Source organism: Podarcis gaigeae (assembly GCF_964106915.1).
Source record: "Podarcis gaigeae genome assembly, chromosome: 5".
In the NCBI taxonomy this organism is placed as follows: domain Eukaryota; kingdom Metazoa; phylum Chordata; class Lepidosauria; order Squamata; family Lacertidae; genus Podarcis; species Podarcis gaigeae.
Genome location: NC_139681.1, coordinates 89,384,223 through 89,396,663, shown reverse-complemented (window position 1 = coordinate 89,396,663; position 12,441 = coordinate 89,384,223). Strand labels below are relative to the sequence as shown.

Genomic DNA, 12,441 nt, shown 5'->3' with positions numbered 1-12,441 from the left:
CGCGCGGTTTCTGTTCTCATCCTGAAGCAAAGTTCATAACCTGAGGCACTATTTCTGGGTTAGCAGAGTCTGTAACCTGAAGCATCTGTAACCTGAAGCGTCTGTAACCCGAGGTACCACTGTAGTAGTAATAGTAGTAATATTGCAACTATAGCCTGCAGGCAGCTATATTTTTTTTCTCCATTTTATGAAACTGGGCTCCAGATCATGTGAAGAGCGTACATTGCTGCAAAAGTCCAGAATGTGGGGATTGTGTGAGGGTGGGGGACGCCGACAAAGGAGCAGAGCTTAAGAGTGATTGTATTGATGTAATCTTTTCTCATTTGAAAATTGCACATCATGTGTACACACCAAAGCCCCTATTATAATAGTTTGATGGGCTTTAACTTGTGTGTGTTCTTCATCCTATTGACCTCCGCGTGTTGCTGCTTAGGATATTTGCAGCACCTTAAAACCGGCAAGTGTATGTTGTCTACTCATGAGTAAATTTAGCCAGGCCATGTGTTTGTTGTACTTTGAAGATTGGGAGAGAATGTGTTCATTGCAATAGCCGCCCAGGCACCGTGGAAAATATTATATAAAAAGTTAGTCTCTCTTTTAAGAGACAATGGCTTTTTCCATAGCACCCACCCAAAAGAGAAGGCCTGGCCTCTGAAGAGAGATGTAAAATATACTTTGAGCTGCTTCTCTTGTTCTTTGGGAAGACCGGAGTCCCAGCCGCTTGGAGAAAAACATCTCTCTAAAGTTGTACCGCAGGCTGCAGGGTGTGCTGGGGAGAGGACCTTGTTCTAAGCGGTTGGGTTTATATCTAAACTTATCACTTCCCTTATTTAAAAGACAAAAGGATCACCTTGGAGAGAAGGCAGAATATTTATTTTAGAAGCCCACTGAAACATTCTAAATCTGCACACATAGATTAGGCAGGTATAAGCAGTTTGCACTGTGATGTCCTCCTTGGGAAAATTGCCCATTCATTTCACAGCCTTCCCTTTTTTAAAATCCTCCATTCACCATTAATTATTTTCATTTTTTATGTTACACTGCCACCTTTTGTCCATTGGATAGGAAACCTCTCGTCAGCTTGGATGCCTGCCAGGTTTTTATTATTATTATTATTCTCCCCTGTTTTCCTTGATCGGTATTGGAAGAGAACATTTTTATCCAACCGTTGCAATATATATAGGTGAACGATAATGCCATTTAAGAAAAATATTGTGACAACAGCCTGAGTGGCAAATCACTCAAATTCTAGTAATGTGCAGTGCAAGTGAAAATATCTTTGATGCTCCCCAAATATCGTCCTTTACCCATGTGGTGTAGAAACTGCTTCCATGGGCCTTAGGTAAAGGTAAAGGTACCCCTGACCATTAGGTCCAGTTGTGGACGACTCTGGGATTGCGGCGCTCATCTCACTCTATAGGCCGAGGGAGCCGGCATTTGTCCACAGACAGCTTCCAGGCCATGTGGCCAGCATGACTAAGCCGCTTCTGGTGAACCAGAGCAGCGCACGGAAACGCCGTTTACCCTCCTATTACCTATTTATCTACTTGCATTGGTATGCTTTCAAACTGCTAGGTTGGCAGGAGCAGGGACCGAGCAACGGGAGCTCACCCCGTCGCGGGGATTCGAACCACCAACCTTCTGATCGGCAAGCCCTAGGCTCTGTGGTTTAGACTACAGCGTCACCCACATCCATGGGCCTTACCTCGAACATTTATACTTGTAGTATCTGGATGGAAGAATCAGACGGGGAGCGTAGATGGCATAATTTCTCCATGTATAAATGCTGCCCTGGCTTTTCCCCATCTGCTGCCTTGCCTTACCCAGAAGACATTAGTTGCAGTTACACCTTTAAGTCGCTTTTGCAACGGCAGGCTATGCATTTATTTCTTTATTTATAACCTTTATAAACCGCTTGTTCGGATGGAAAATTCTCCAAGCACTGTACAAGTCGATAATGATATATAAAAAAGTGGCTGAAGTCCGCAGACCCATTTTAAAAACGCATAAAATCGTCATTAAAAACAAAGGGATAAATCAATATAACATTTGAAGGAAATATAACAAATCCATGTGTCTGGATAGGCTTCCTGGGAGGGAAACGTTTTCAGCTGGTGTCTAAAAGAATAGGTGGCTGCCTAATTTCAAGAGGCAGGGAGTTCCACAGTACAGGCGCTGCCACACTAAAGGAGAGGCTTCTTGTAAAGGCAGAATGAACATTGTGTGGCACCTGTAAAAGTGCAAGCTAACGTGCCATTAAGTTATTATTTATGTATATGTTTTTTAGAGACAAAGAGCAGTAATGTTCACCTTCAGATTCTTAACCTGCTGTGTTTTGCTTTGTCCAGGGTTATATCCTTCGTTGTGACCTCATGGTTTAAGCGGGCATAAAGATGAGTATAAGCAGTGATGAGGTTAACTTCCTCGTATATAGATACTTGCAAGAGTCCGGTGAGTATTTGGCTATTAATTCTTTGAGGGATCCGTTTTGGGGGCAGCGTTTAACAAATATTCAGACATCCTTCAGGATCTGTATTGTGTTACATGCGTAGTGGCTGAAAGACTAGAGTATGACTCACCAAGGCAATTTCTCTTACCCAAACTCCCATCTGCTTTCAAATTTCTGGCATGGGGATGGTGACAATGGCCTACTTTAACATGGTTACATATAAGGATTATTACAAGTCCATATTATCCCAATTTTTGCCAATTTATGCCTTAAGATCTGCAAGGGAAGCTCTGCCGGTGGTCCTTTCGACGACGGCTATTTATTTGGCGAGGGTGTAGAGCAGAGCCTTCTCTGCAGTGACACCCTGGTTGTAGAATTAACTCTTGGGGGAGATACAAATGTCAGTTGGAGACATTTTTTGTTACTCCAGTCCAGTGTTTCCCAAACTTGGATCTGCAGCTTTTTTGGGACTACATTTCCCATCATACCTGATCACTGGTCCTGCTAGGCAGGGATGATGGGAATTGTAGTCCATAAACAGCTGGTGACCCAAGTTTGGGAAACACTGCTCTAGGCAACGGAGGTGTTGTGTTTCCTGTTGAGTGACTTGCTGATATATGTCTAGCGATGGTTTTGGGACACGTTTTAATACTTTTAATGTTTTATGACTTTTAATGTTTTATGGTGAAACATTGCATTTCATTTTAGATGTTGCAGGCAACCCTTTGAGTTGAAGGGTGCTTTAAATATATAATAAATATCTATAGGTAAAGCATTTTTGCTATTCCAAACTGCTATATGGATGCTAAATATTGTTCTTCCCTGCTTTGTGTACAGTGGTACCATCATCCGTTCCGGAGGTACATAATCCGTTTGTAAACCACAACAGGTTGTAACCCAAGGCGCGCTTTCACCAATGGGGCCTCCAAAAAAAAATTGTTTGTAATCCAAAAAAAGGTTGCAGACTGGGACATGCACTCAGAGTTTGATGTGTCTGTAATCCAAAATGTATGCAAACCAAGACGTATGCAAACCAAGGTACCACTGTACTTGCTGAAAAGCACCAGTGTTTTTCAGTGAGTTTTTGACTAACCCTCGGAATTTAGTACATTAGCTTAATACAGAATGCTCAAGAAGATTATTATTCCAAAGCAGCTGTGAGATGCATTGATCAGTTTCAAGAGAAATAATTTCCGGGGCAGAGGCCTTTTTGGTGGAACCCCTTCTCTTTGGAATAAGCTTCCCAGAGAGTCCTGCCTGGTACCTTTGCCAACTTCATTCTGCCAGGAAGATGCATTTGTTTTCAAAGGCATTCTTGATTATTATTATTTTTACCTCCAATTTTTCGGTTATGGAGTTTTCTAATCGTTTTTTTGTCTGCGGGATGGATTTTGTGCTCTGAAAAGCTGAATTCTGTAACCTGTCAATTCTGCCCAATCTGGCTCAAAAAAATTTCTCAGCTTTATTGCAAAAGCAGCATATGGTACCGCAAGTGGAAATTGCCATCACGAATGGTTTTTCTTATGGAAGTATATTACTGGGAGAGGAGTAACAAGGGATAAAGCTACATAGAAAGGAGATTGCTCACCTGGATTGTAGCACACAGAACGCCAGTTCTTTCTGACTAGGATCATGTTTTGTACATCAAAATAGACTTTTAAAAAAGCATGCACTGGAAGTTTTGTTAAGACTTACCTTAAAAAAAAAAAGTGTGGAAAAATATGCGTGCTCAGGTGTTGATTCTTTTCCAATTTTCAAACAAAACTTCAACTTATTTTGGCCCAGTGTGCATCTTGAATTGCATGTTGTATGTAAAATTGAAACTTTCTGTGTACACTTTCACACGGTGTTAGATTCAGAAGATACTGAGTTGTATATAGAAAATAATGAAAAACCACATGGAACACTATAAAAGGTGGGGTATGGGGAATATTCCTTGGGGAAGGGGTTTTGGGACCCTTCTTTGTACCTGACAAGAGCTCACCTTCCTGAGCGTTTTGGTGAATTGTCTGCTATTTTTGCAATGAAAACCCCCCACGTTTGAGGTTAAACTATAGATTGACTAGACTAGTGTTAATCAGACAAACTGAGTACTTTTAATGGAGAGACCTGGAGCTGCAGTGAGGACTTCGGTCTTACAACACGCGGTTGGGAAGTTTATTCGGCCACTTTTAGAATTGCATTAGATATCGCTAGCATGGCTCACATGTTGTTGGAACCATCTCCACATCCAAAGGAGCAAAAACCTAGCAAAAGCAGAGTAGAACATTCCCTTTTAATTTTTATTTTCTTTTTAAACTGAGATGTGGTCGACCCAGCTCATTTCTGGTGTGAGAGTGGTATGTAAGCGTGATAATAATTCTGTGGGTTTTGCCGCAGTTACATAGATTCCTAGCAGTTCAAGGCTCTTCATTCTACCGTATTACTTTTTTTATGTGTTGGAAGCCACCCAGAGTGGCTGGGGCAGGCCAGCCAAATGGTTGGGGTATAAATAATAAAAGTATTATTATTACTATTATTGGAAGGGACCTGGAGTTAATCCAAATTAAAACAAAAGAAATCCAAAGGCCACAAGGCAACCCCCCACCCACCCATTTCCCCCCTCCTGGCAATCAAAGGACAACAGATTTGCTGCCAGGGTATCCTCTTTGCGGAGAGAGGCAAGGGGCCACCACAGAGGATGTCCTGTTTCTGGTGACCCACACACCTCTCATTTGCTTTGCCTACAGAAAGTCCCAGGTTTAATTCCTGAAAACTGCTGGTAGGGCTGAGAGAGACCACTGCCTAAAGCCCTGGAGAGCTGCTTCTAGTCAGTGTAGACAAAACTGAGCCAGATGGAGTAATGGTCTGACTCCTGAGTTTCTTCTTCAGTAGCAGCAGAACAAGGGAATAGTAATAGTAATAATTTATTACTTATACCCCGCCCATCTGGCTGGGTTTCCTCAGCCACTCTGGGTGGCTTCCAACAGAATATTAAAAACATGATAAAACATCAAACATTAAAAACTTCCCTAAACAGAGTTGCCTTCAGATGTCTTCTAAAAGTCAGATAGTTGTTTATTTCCCTGACATCTGATGGGAGGGTGGTCCACAGGGTGGGTGCCACCACCGAGAAGGCCCTCTGCCTGGTTCCCTGTAACCACACTTCTTGCAGTGAGGGAACCACAAGAAGGCCCTTGGAGCTGGACCTCAGTGTCCAGGCAGAACGATGGGGGTGGAGATGCTCCTTCAAGGTATACTGGGCCGAGGCCTCCAAGGAAGGTCTTAATGGACAGGCAGGTTCATGTCTGTCCCACTCTTTTCCGGATCCAAAAGGACCTGCATGTTGGTGATCACACGTCAGTTGGACACACGCAAAATGGTTGCTACCTGTACTGGGGATTTCAGCTCGAGATGCTGTCCCCACAGGCTGTGAGCTGGAGATCACATCTCCTGGTCTAACCTGAGGTACCAGCCCCTCAGAGTCCTAACTGGGACTCTTGTGACTTCTAATCTCTCACTTCGTGTGTATGAATTGCTCAGTAGGATGCAATGTTTATCTTCGAAAAATCCCACTCTTCAGTTTTTCCTGCAGTAGCGGTAGCATTCTGCTTAATTCAGCCCAAACTGGAAAATGTATTCATTCCCTCTATTGTTTGCACGTTAGCCCAAAGAGAGAGTAAATTAAGTTCCCAAAAAAACTCGCTCCAAAGCCCTCCTCGTCTGATTGGACCGCCTTCAAGAGAGGGTTGCCTTCACGGGGGAAGTGTTTGGAAAGGGAAGCGGTTTTTTCAGAGAGCTGCGACCCTGGCTCTGCGACCATGAAAATCCTGCGTGGGGTGTCTCCATGATAAATCACAGCAGTGCCAGCTCAACAGTGGCTCATTAGTGCTAGCGAATGCGGCGTCCAGGAATGAGATGAATACACACATTATTTCCAGGGATGGCAGAAAGCCGGCGCCTGGCAGCTGAACTCAGTGTGCGATTTTTAAAGCCCAGCTACCCACAGAACCTTTAGTAATGTTTAGGTCCTGCTTATAATACCTGTTTTAGTTACTCAGAGTGTGCCAAGGCAACTGAAAGCAGTGTACCTGCGGTAGACACCCCTTCTCTCCTTTACACTGTCCTGCCTTGCTCCCTTGTAGTCTTGTTTAATTTTGAGAAAGTTGTCTTTTTGATGAGCCTTAACAAGTCGTTCCTCTCAGGCCCATATTTTTTTAAAACAACAACAACCATGATCCGTAAAATTGATGCTCGCTGCATTGACGATAATTATTGTAATTGTTGAGAGCGGAATTCTGTTTAATTATTATTTGCTGCTGTTTTGAGAGTTAATTTTATCATGTACTGTTCCATTCTATTAGATTATTGAATATTGTTTTATTTGATATAAGTCAATCCATTTTAAGCGGGACATGGGTGGCGCTGTGGGTTAAACCACAGAGCCTAGGACTTGCCGATCAGAAGGTCGGTAGTTTGAATCCCTGCGACGGGGTGAGCTCCCATTTCTTGGTCCTTGCCCCTGCCAACCTAGCAGTTTGAAAGCACGTCAAAGTACAAGTAGATAAATAGGTACCACTCCAGCGGGAAGGTAAACGGTGTTTCCGTGCGCTACTCTGGTTCGTCAGAAGCGGCTTACATGACCTGGAAGCTGTACACCGGCTCCCTTGGCCAATAAAGCGAGATGAGCGCCGCAACCCCAGAGTCGGTCACAACTGGTCCTAATGGTCAGGGGTCCCTTTACCTTTACCTTTAATCCATTTAAAAGTTACATTTCATTTGTGGCTTTTTGTGTTGGGATCAGATTATTGTAAGGTGTTTTTCTTTTCTTGTATATTTTGTAAACCGCCTTGTGTAGAATAATAAACAAAGGTGGTACACAAAAGTGAAATGATAAGTTTCACATACAAATGCTATAGGCTTGTTTGCCCATTGTCTTACTTGGGGGACTGACCTAGATATGTCCATGCACCAAATTTTGGAGTTCTGGAAACTTTGAGCTTCAGAATGCTGATGTTTTGTAGCACCTACATATGAAAATGTGCAAGGAAATTTACATTTTCCACATTGATTTTTTTAGGAAGTTCTAGGTGGGACAGATCATTGGACCTAACAGAACTAGCTTGATGATGCTGGGTTTCCCCACACTCATGCTCATACCCCTGAACCCCAGCTCACTGTCTTTTCTGGACTCTTTTGTTTATTCCCTCCCCAATTTAATTCATTAAAATGCGTATAGATTGCTTTTCCCCAATTGTTCAAAGTGGCTTTCAACCCGTCACTGTAAAACAACAGCAACAAACGAAACAAAAGCTCTGGGACAGCTCAACCGGTCGAGCATGAGAGTTGTGCGTTCAAGCCCCTCGTTGTGTAAAAGATTCCAGCATTGCGGGGGGCGGGGGTGGACTAGATGATGCTAATGGTCCCTTGCAGCTCTACAATTCTATGAAAAGTTTCAGCAACAACATCTCTTGGAGCAAAAGAAGACCTGCTGGACCCAGAAGCCCATCTGGTCAGCAGTCCTGTTCTCGCAATGGACAACCAGATTCCTACGGGAAGCCTGAAAACTGGACATCAGCAACTGATGTGTAGAGTCATATGCTTCCAGCAATGGAGTAGAACATAACCGCAGTGACCACTAACCAAGGGCAGTCCTGTCCTCCACGAATTTCATTCTCTGTGCACAATTTTATTTTTTCCATCTTGCTGTGCAGAATCTCCCAGTGTTTGCCTTCATCGGAACACATTGAAAGGAGAGCAGGAGGAAAGCTTCTCTCTTATCCACTTTAATAATCCAAGGTGTGCAGCCTGGGAGTCATTCTGGACTCACAGCTGTCCATGGAGGCGCAGGTCAATTCTGTGTTCAGGGCAGCTGTTTATCAGCTCCATCTGGTACGCAGGCTAAGACCCTACCTCCCCGCGGACTGTCTTGCCAGAGTGGTGCATGCTCTAGTTATCTCTCTCGCTTGGACTACAGCAATACGTTCTATGTGGGGCTACCTTTGAAGGTGACCCGGAAACTACAACTAATCCAGAATGCGGCAGCTAGACTGGGGACTGGGAGCTGCTGCCGGGACCATATAACACTGGACTTGAAAAACCTACACTGGCTCCCAGTACGTTTCCGAGCACGATTCAAAGTGTTGGTGCTTACCTTTAAAGCCCTAAACGGCCTCAGTCCAGTATACCTGAAGGAGCGTCTCCACCTCCATCGTTCTGCCCGGACACTGAGATCCAGCGCCGAGGGCCTTCTGGCAGTTCCCTCGCTGTGAGAAGCCAAGTTACAGGGAACCAGGCAGAGGGCCTTCTCGGTATTGGCACCCGTCCTGTGGAATGCCCTCCCATCAGATGTCAAAGAGAAAAATAACTACCAAACCTTTAGAAGACATCTGAAGGCAGCCCTGTTTAGGGAAGCTTTTAATGTTTAATAGGTTGTTGTATATTAGTGTTTTGTTGGAAGCAGCCCAGAGTGGCTGGGGAAACCCAGCCAGAGGGCCGGGTTTAATAAATGGTGGTGGTGGTTGTTGTTGTTGTTGTTGTTATCGAACCAAAGGACTTCTATCGAAAGCCACCCATGGCAGGGCAGATAAGAGGGAGAGGGAACACTCTTGAACCCCTATGAAAAGAAAACCACTGAGTGGCTGCCCTGGCATCTTCTGGAGGGTCTATAGTTTTGAAACAACCAATGGGCCAGACAGGGCTGGCAGCCTGTGCAATGCCGTAACATTCCAATTTAGCTTTCACACAAAAAATCCAGATCGTATGACCAATGAACCAGATTTTTGTGCAGGGAAATGGTTGTTTGCATATACAGTAGCCCAGATCTGATTGTTCTTATAGCCTCACATGAACATCCAAAGCAGGGCATGTGAGCCTCGGCACTCGTATCAACTATCTGATCTGACCAATATCAAAACTGATAACACCTAGCAAAATGGAATGTCCAGTTGCCATTTGGAGGCCAAGATGGCTCAAAAGTCGTAGTTTCCAGAACGACTTTGTGGTTCCCGAAATTTCTTCAGATGGTGATGAAGATGATGATTGCAATTTGTGTACTGTCCTTTTATCTCATGCAGATAAAATACAACTGATAGAATTCTATAGGATGTGTTGTTAGTGTGTGAAAACAGGCAAGATCCATGGATCCCCCCAGGTGGAGATGTCAGGCTCCATCTTGGCACCCAGGCATCTTCACTTGGTTGCAAGTGGCCGATAGCGAGGTGGAAAATGTGCCTGGCAATTTCAAACGCTGGTCCAAAATGGAAAGCAGGTTTTGGCCTAGTAAATTGTAATCCCCCCCCCCCTTCCCCTCAACAGAGTAAACTTGCTGCCTGGGGGAACACTTTTCCTATTTGCATAGCCCCGCCCTTTAATTTGCATAGCCCCATTCTGCCTCCTGGGTCTTTATCTTGTTATCGTTACTGCTGCAATACCTGTGAAATCTCTCTCTCTGTTCTCCGGTATCTGTGCAAAATTTTGGATCCCAACGGCTATAAAGCAACTGTTTATAACGTCCCAAAAGGGGAGTTCTCTGAGGTTCTAATTACCTACGAGTGGAAAACCGTAACAGCTTAAGATGAATCACTTCCTCACAATGGATTTACCTTTTCAGGGCAAGCAAATAAATAACACTGTTAGCATCCAGTAATCCTAATTTTCCTATTTGCAAAACGATAATTATGCTGCCCTTGAAACGGCACGCAGAAGAAACGCACGCCTGGCGCTGGTGTGCTCATGCAATTAAAATGCTTTGTCGTGAAGTTAATCCTCCTGTAGGCATATATTCTCCCTTGTCCTATGCAATTTAGGAATAAATGGAAATGCGGCCCGAGGTGGTAGTGAGAGAAAGGGAAATAAACAAGTGAATTTCAATGCCTCACCAGAGCTTTGGGGGTTGATAGACTTGACCAAGGTTTATAAAGGAAATAATGGATTCACTGGGTAACAGCAAAGCAGCATAACTAGCATGACTAGGTAAGATTCTCTGCTGTGGTCTTTGGTAGATAAACCTTGATAACGAATCCTACCATTCAGGAAAAGTTGATTTGTGTCCTTTTTTGCAGTGTGTGACACTCCAGGCCTGACCTGCTGGCCGCAGCCTGACAACCTAAGACAGTGATGGCCAAACTTGGCCCTCCAGCTGTTTTCGGACTACAATTCCCATCATCCCTGACCACTGTTCCTGTTAGCTAGGGATGATGGGAGTTGTAGTCCCAAAACAGCTGGAGGGTAGAGTTTGGCCATCACTAGCCTAAGGCTTCTTGTGTGTGTATGAGCACATCCTTATAACCTCCCCCTTGTCTTTAGGGTTCTCTCATTCAGCATTTACCTTTGGTATCGAGAGCCATATCAGCCAGTCTAACATCAACGGTGCCCTGGTACCACCTGCTGCTTTGATTTCCATCATCCAGAAAGGCTTGCAGTATGTAGAGGCGGAAGTCAGTATTAATGAGGTAAGGCAAGTCTCCTCCTCGACTTTCCTGCTTAGATGGTTTGCTGTCACGCTAGATCCTCTGTAGTTTCTGCTCACCAGACCTTTTCTTGTCGAAGAAGGTTGGAATAATACAAAGTTCTATGGAGGTCTCAATCAGGGCAGTCATTCATTGCCATGTTGGGTGTGGGTGTGTGTCCGTGTGTTCTTTTATCAGACTGCTGGTCCTCCAGAGATCAGATATTAAAGTTCCTTCAATGTGAACAGGTCGCGTGTGACCAGATTGTGGGCAAGCCTAAGGAATTAAGAAAGCGTGCAGAAAGAAGCACCCTCACCTGCAAAAGCATGGCATGCAGTTGCCAAAAGCTCGGAACTACCTGTCGCAGTGCACACATGGCCAAAGCGTTGATGTCTCTTCATTTAGGAGGTCAAGCACAAGCGCCACCAGCTGTGGTCATTCAAACAACACCAATAAGGCAGTGGATCAAATTGGGGAGGGAACCCTGTTGGTTGTGTTGTTTTTTTAAGGACACTGTGGTTTCAATTCGCTCTCATTTGGCCTAATGATTTTGCCCAGTCTTTTGCAAAGATGTTTCTGTTTTGGAGATACACACACTGCATTATTCCATAGACAGGTGTGGAGAACCTCAGGCCTGGGGCTGAAGGCAGCCCTAGAGACACTCCCCAGGCCACAGCCCCCATCAGTCCTGTCCCACACCCTCCTTGAGGGCTTTTGCGTGGCTGGAATTTGCCCTTAATGTCTCTTAATGTCCTTGGCTTTCTTAGTCTAATGGAAACCGACACACCTCACCATTTTCCTCACTAACCCTTCCATACAAAAATAAAACTTTTTTTAAAGTAGTCCCCACTCAGATTATCTCCTCTCCGCACCCTCCTTCAAGATGTGAAAGTTTCTACTTTTGAGACCTTGAAGTTGTGCACGTCAGCCATTCCCGCTCCTTACCAAGCAGGTGCTTTTCCAGAGCCCCTTATTTCTGCCTAGTAACTCAGGTGGTCCCTTGGCCTTCCACAAGGAGAGCCTTTTCAACACTTCAGTTGAGGCCCAGCGGCCATTTCCGCCTTCCTTTGATATCCCTCTCCTTTCCTTTTGAATTGGAGAACAGAGAGAGCATTCACCACTCTCACCGAGAAAAGAAATCTCTGGGAAGGACACGAGTCCAGGGGAAGAACGGAGAATAAATGAGGGAAGCAGCCCGCCACAAGGAGTTGTCCCGTCCTCCCAGTTTCTAAAAACAAGCCAAAGGACATGTCTATGGAGGCAGTTTTTGAGGAAATACTTTCAAGTTCAGTTTGGTGTGTCCCCTGCCTTCTGGCAGTACTTAACAAAAGCAAATGTATGGGTTATTATATTGACCTTAAACATACGTTTGGATATTTTTTGTGAAAATACATTAGTCTCCTGTGCTGAGAAGGAAGGCAAATTGAGCTGGGCCAGGTCCGGCTCTCCCAGTCTTTCCACCCAGTTCTCAGATCAAGTTAGCCCCCCTCATCCACGATCAAATAGTGGATGCAAATGCACCAACCCAGTGTTCACTAACAGCAGCACTAGGCTGGAAGTCTG

The 12,441-nt window shown here is 44.5% G+C and overlaps 1 protein-coding gene and 1 long non-coding RNA gene across 6 annotated transcripts in view; one reads left to right on the top strand and one right to left on the bottom strand.

Moving 5' to 3' along the window:
* TBL1XR1 (TBL1X/Y related 1) overlaps positions 1-12,441 on the top strand; it is a 178,862-nt gene that overhangs the window by 133,787 nt on the left and 32,634 nt on the right. For 4 of the 5 annotated variants that reach the window (XM_083739633.1, XM_083739636.1, XM_083739634.1 and 1 more), the window contains exons 3-4: positions 2,349-2,451; positions 10,736-10,881. In XM_083739633.1, the coding sequence (XP_083595759.1) occupies positions 2,394-2,451; positions 10,736-10,881 (204 nt within the window). In that variant the 5' untranslated portion in view covers positions 2,349-2,393. The remainder of the gene's footprint in view (positions 1-2,348; positions 2,452-10,735; positions 10,882-12,441) is intronic. The other variant, XM_083739637.1, reaches the window with a different exon arrangement.
* The window catches only part of LOC310845141, a 35,906-nt gene that overhangs the window by 13,282 nt on the left and 10,183 nt on the right, over positions 1-12,441 (bottom strand). The window lies entirely within an intron of this gene.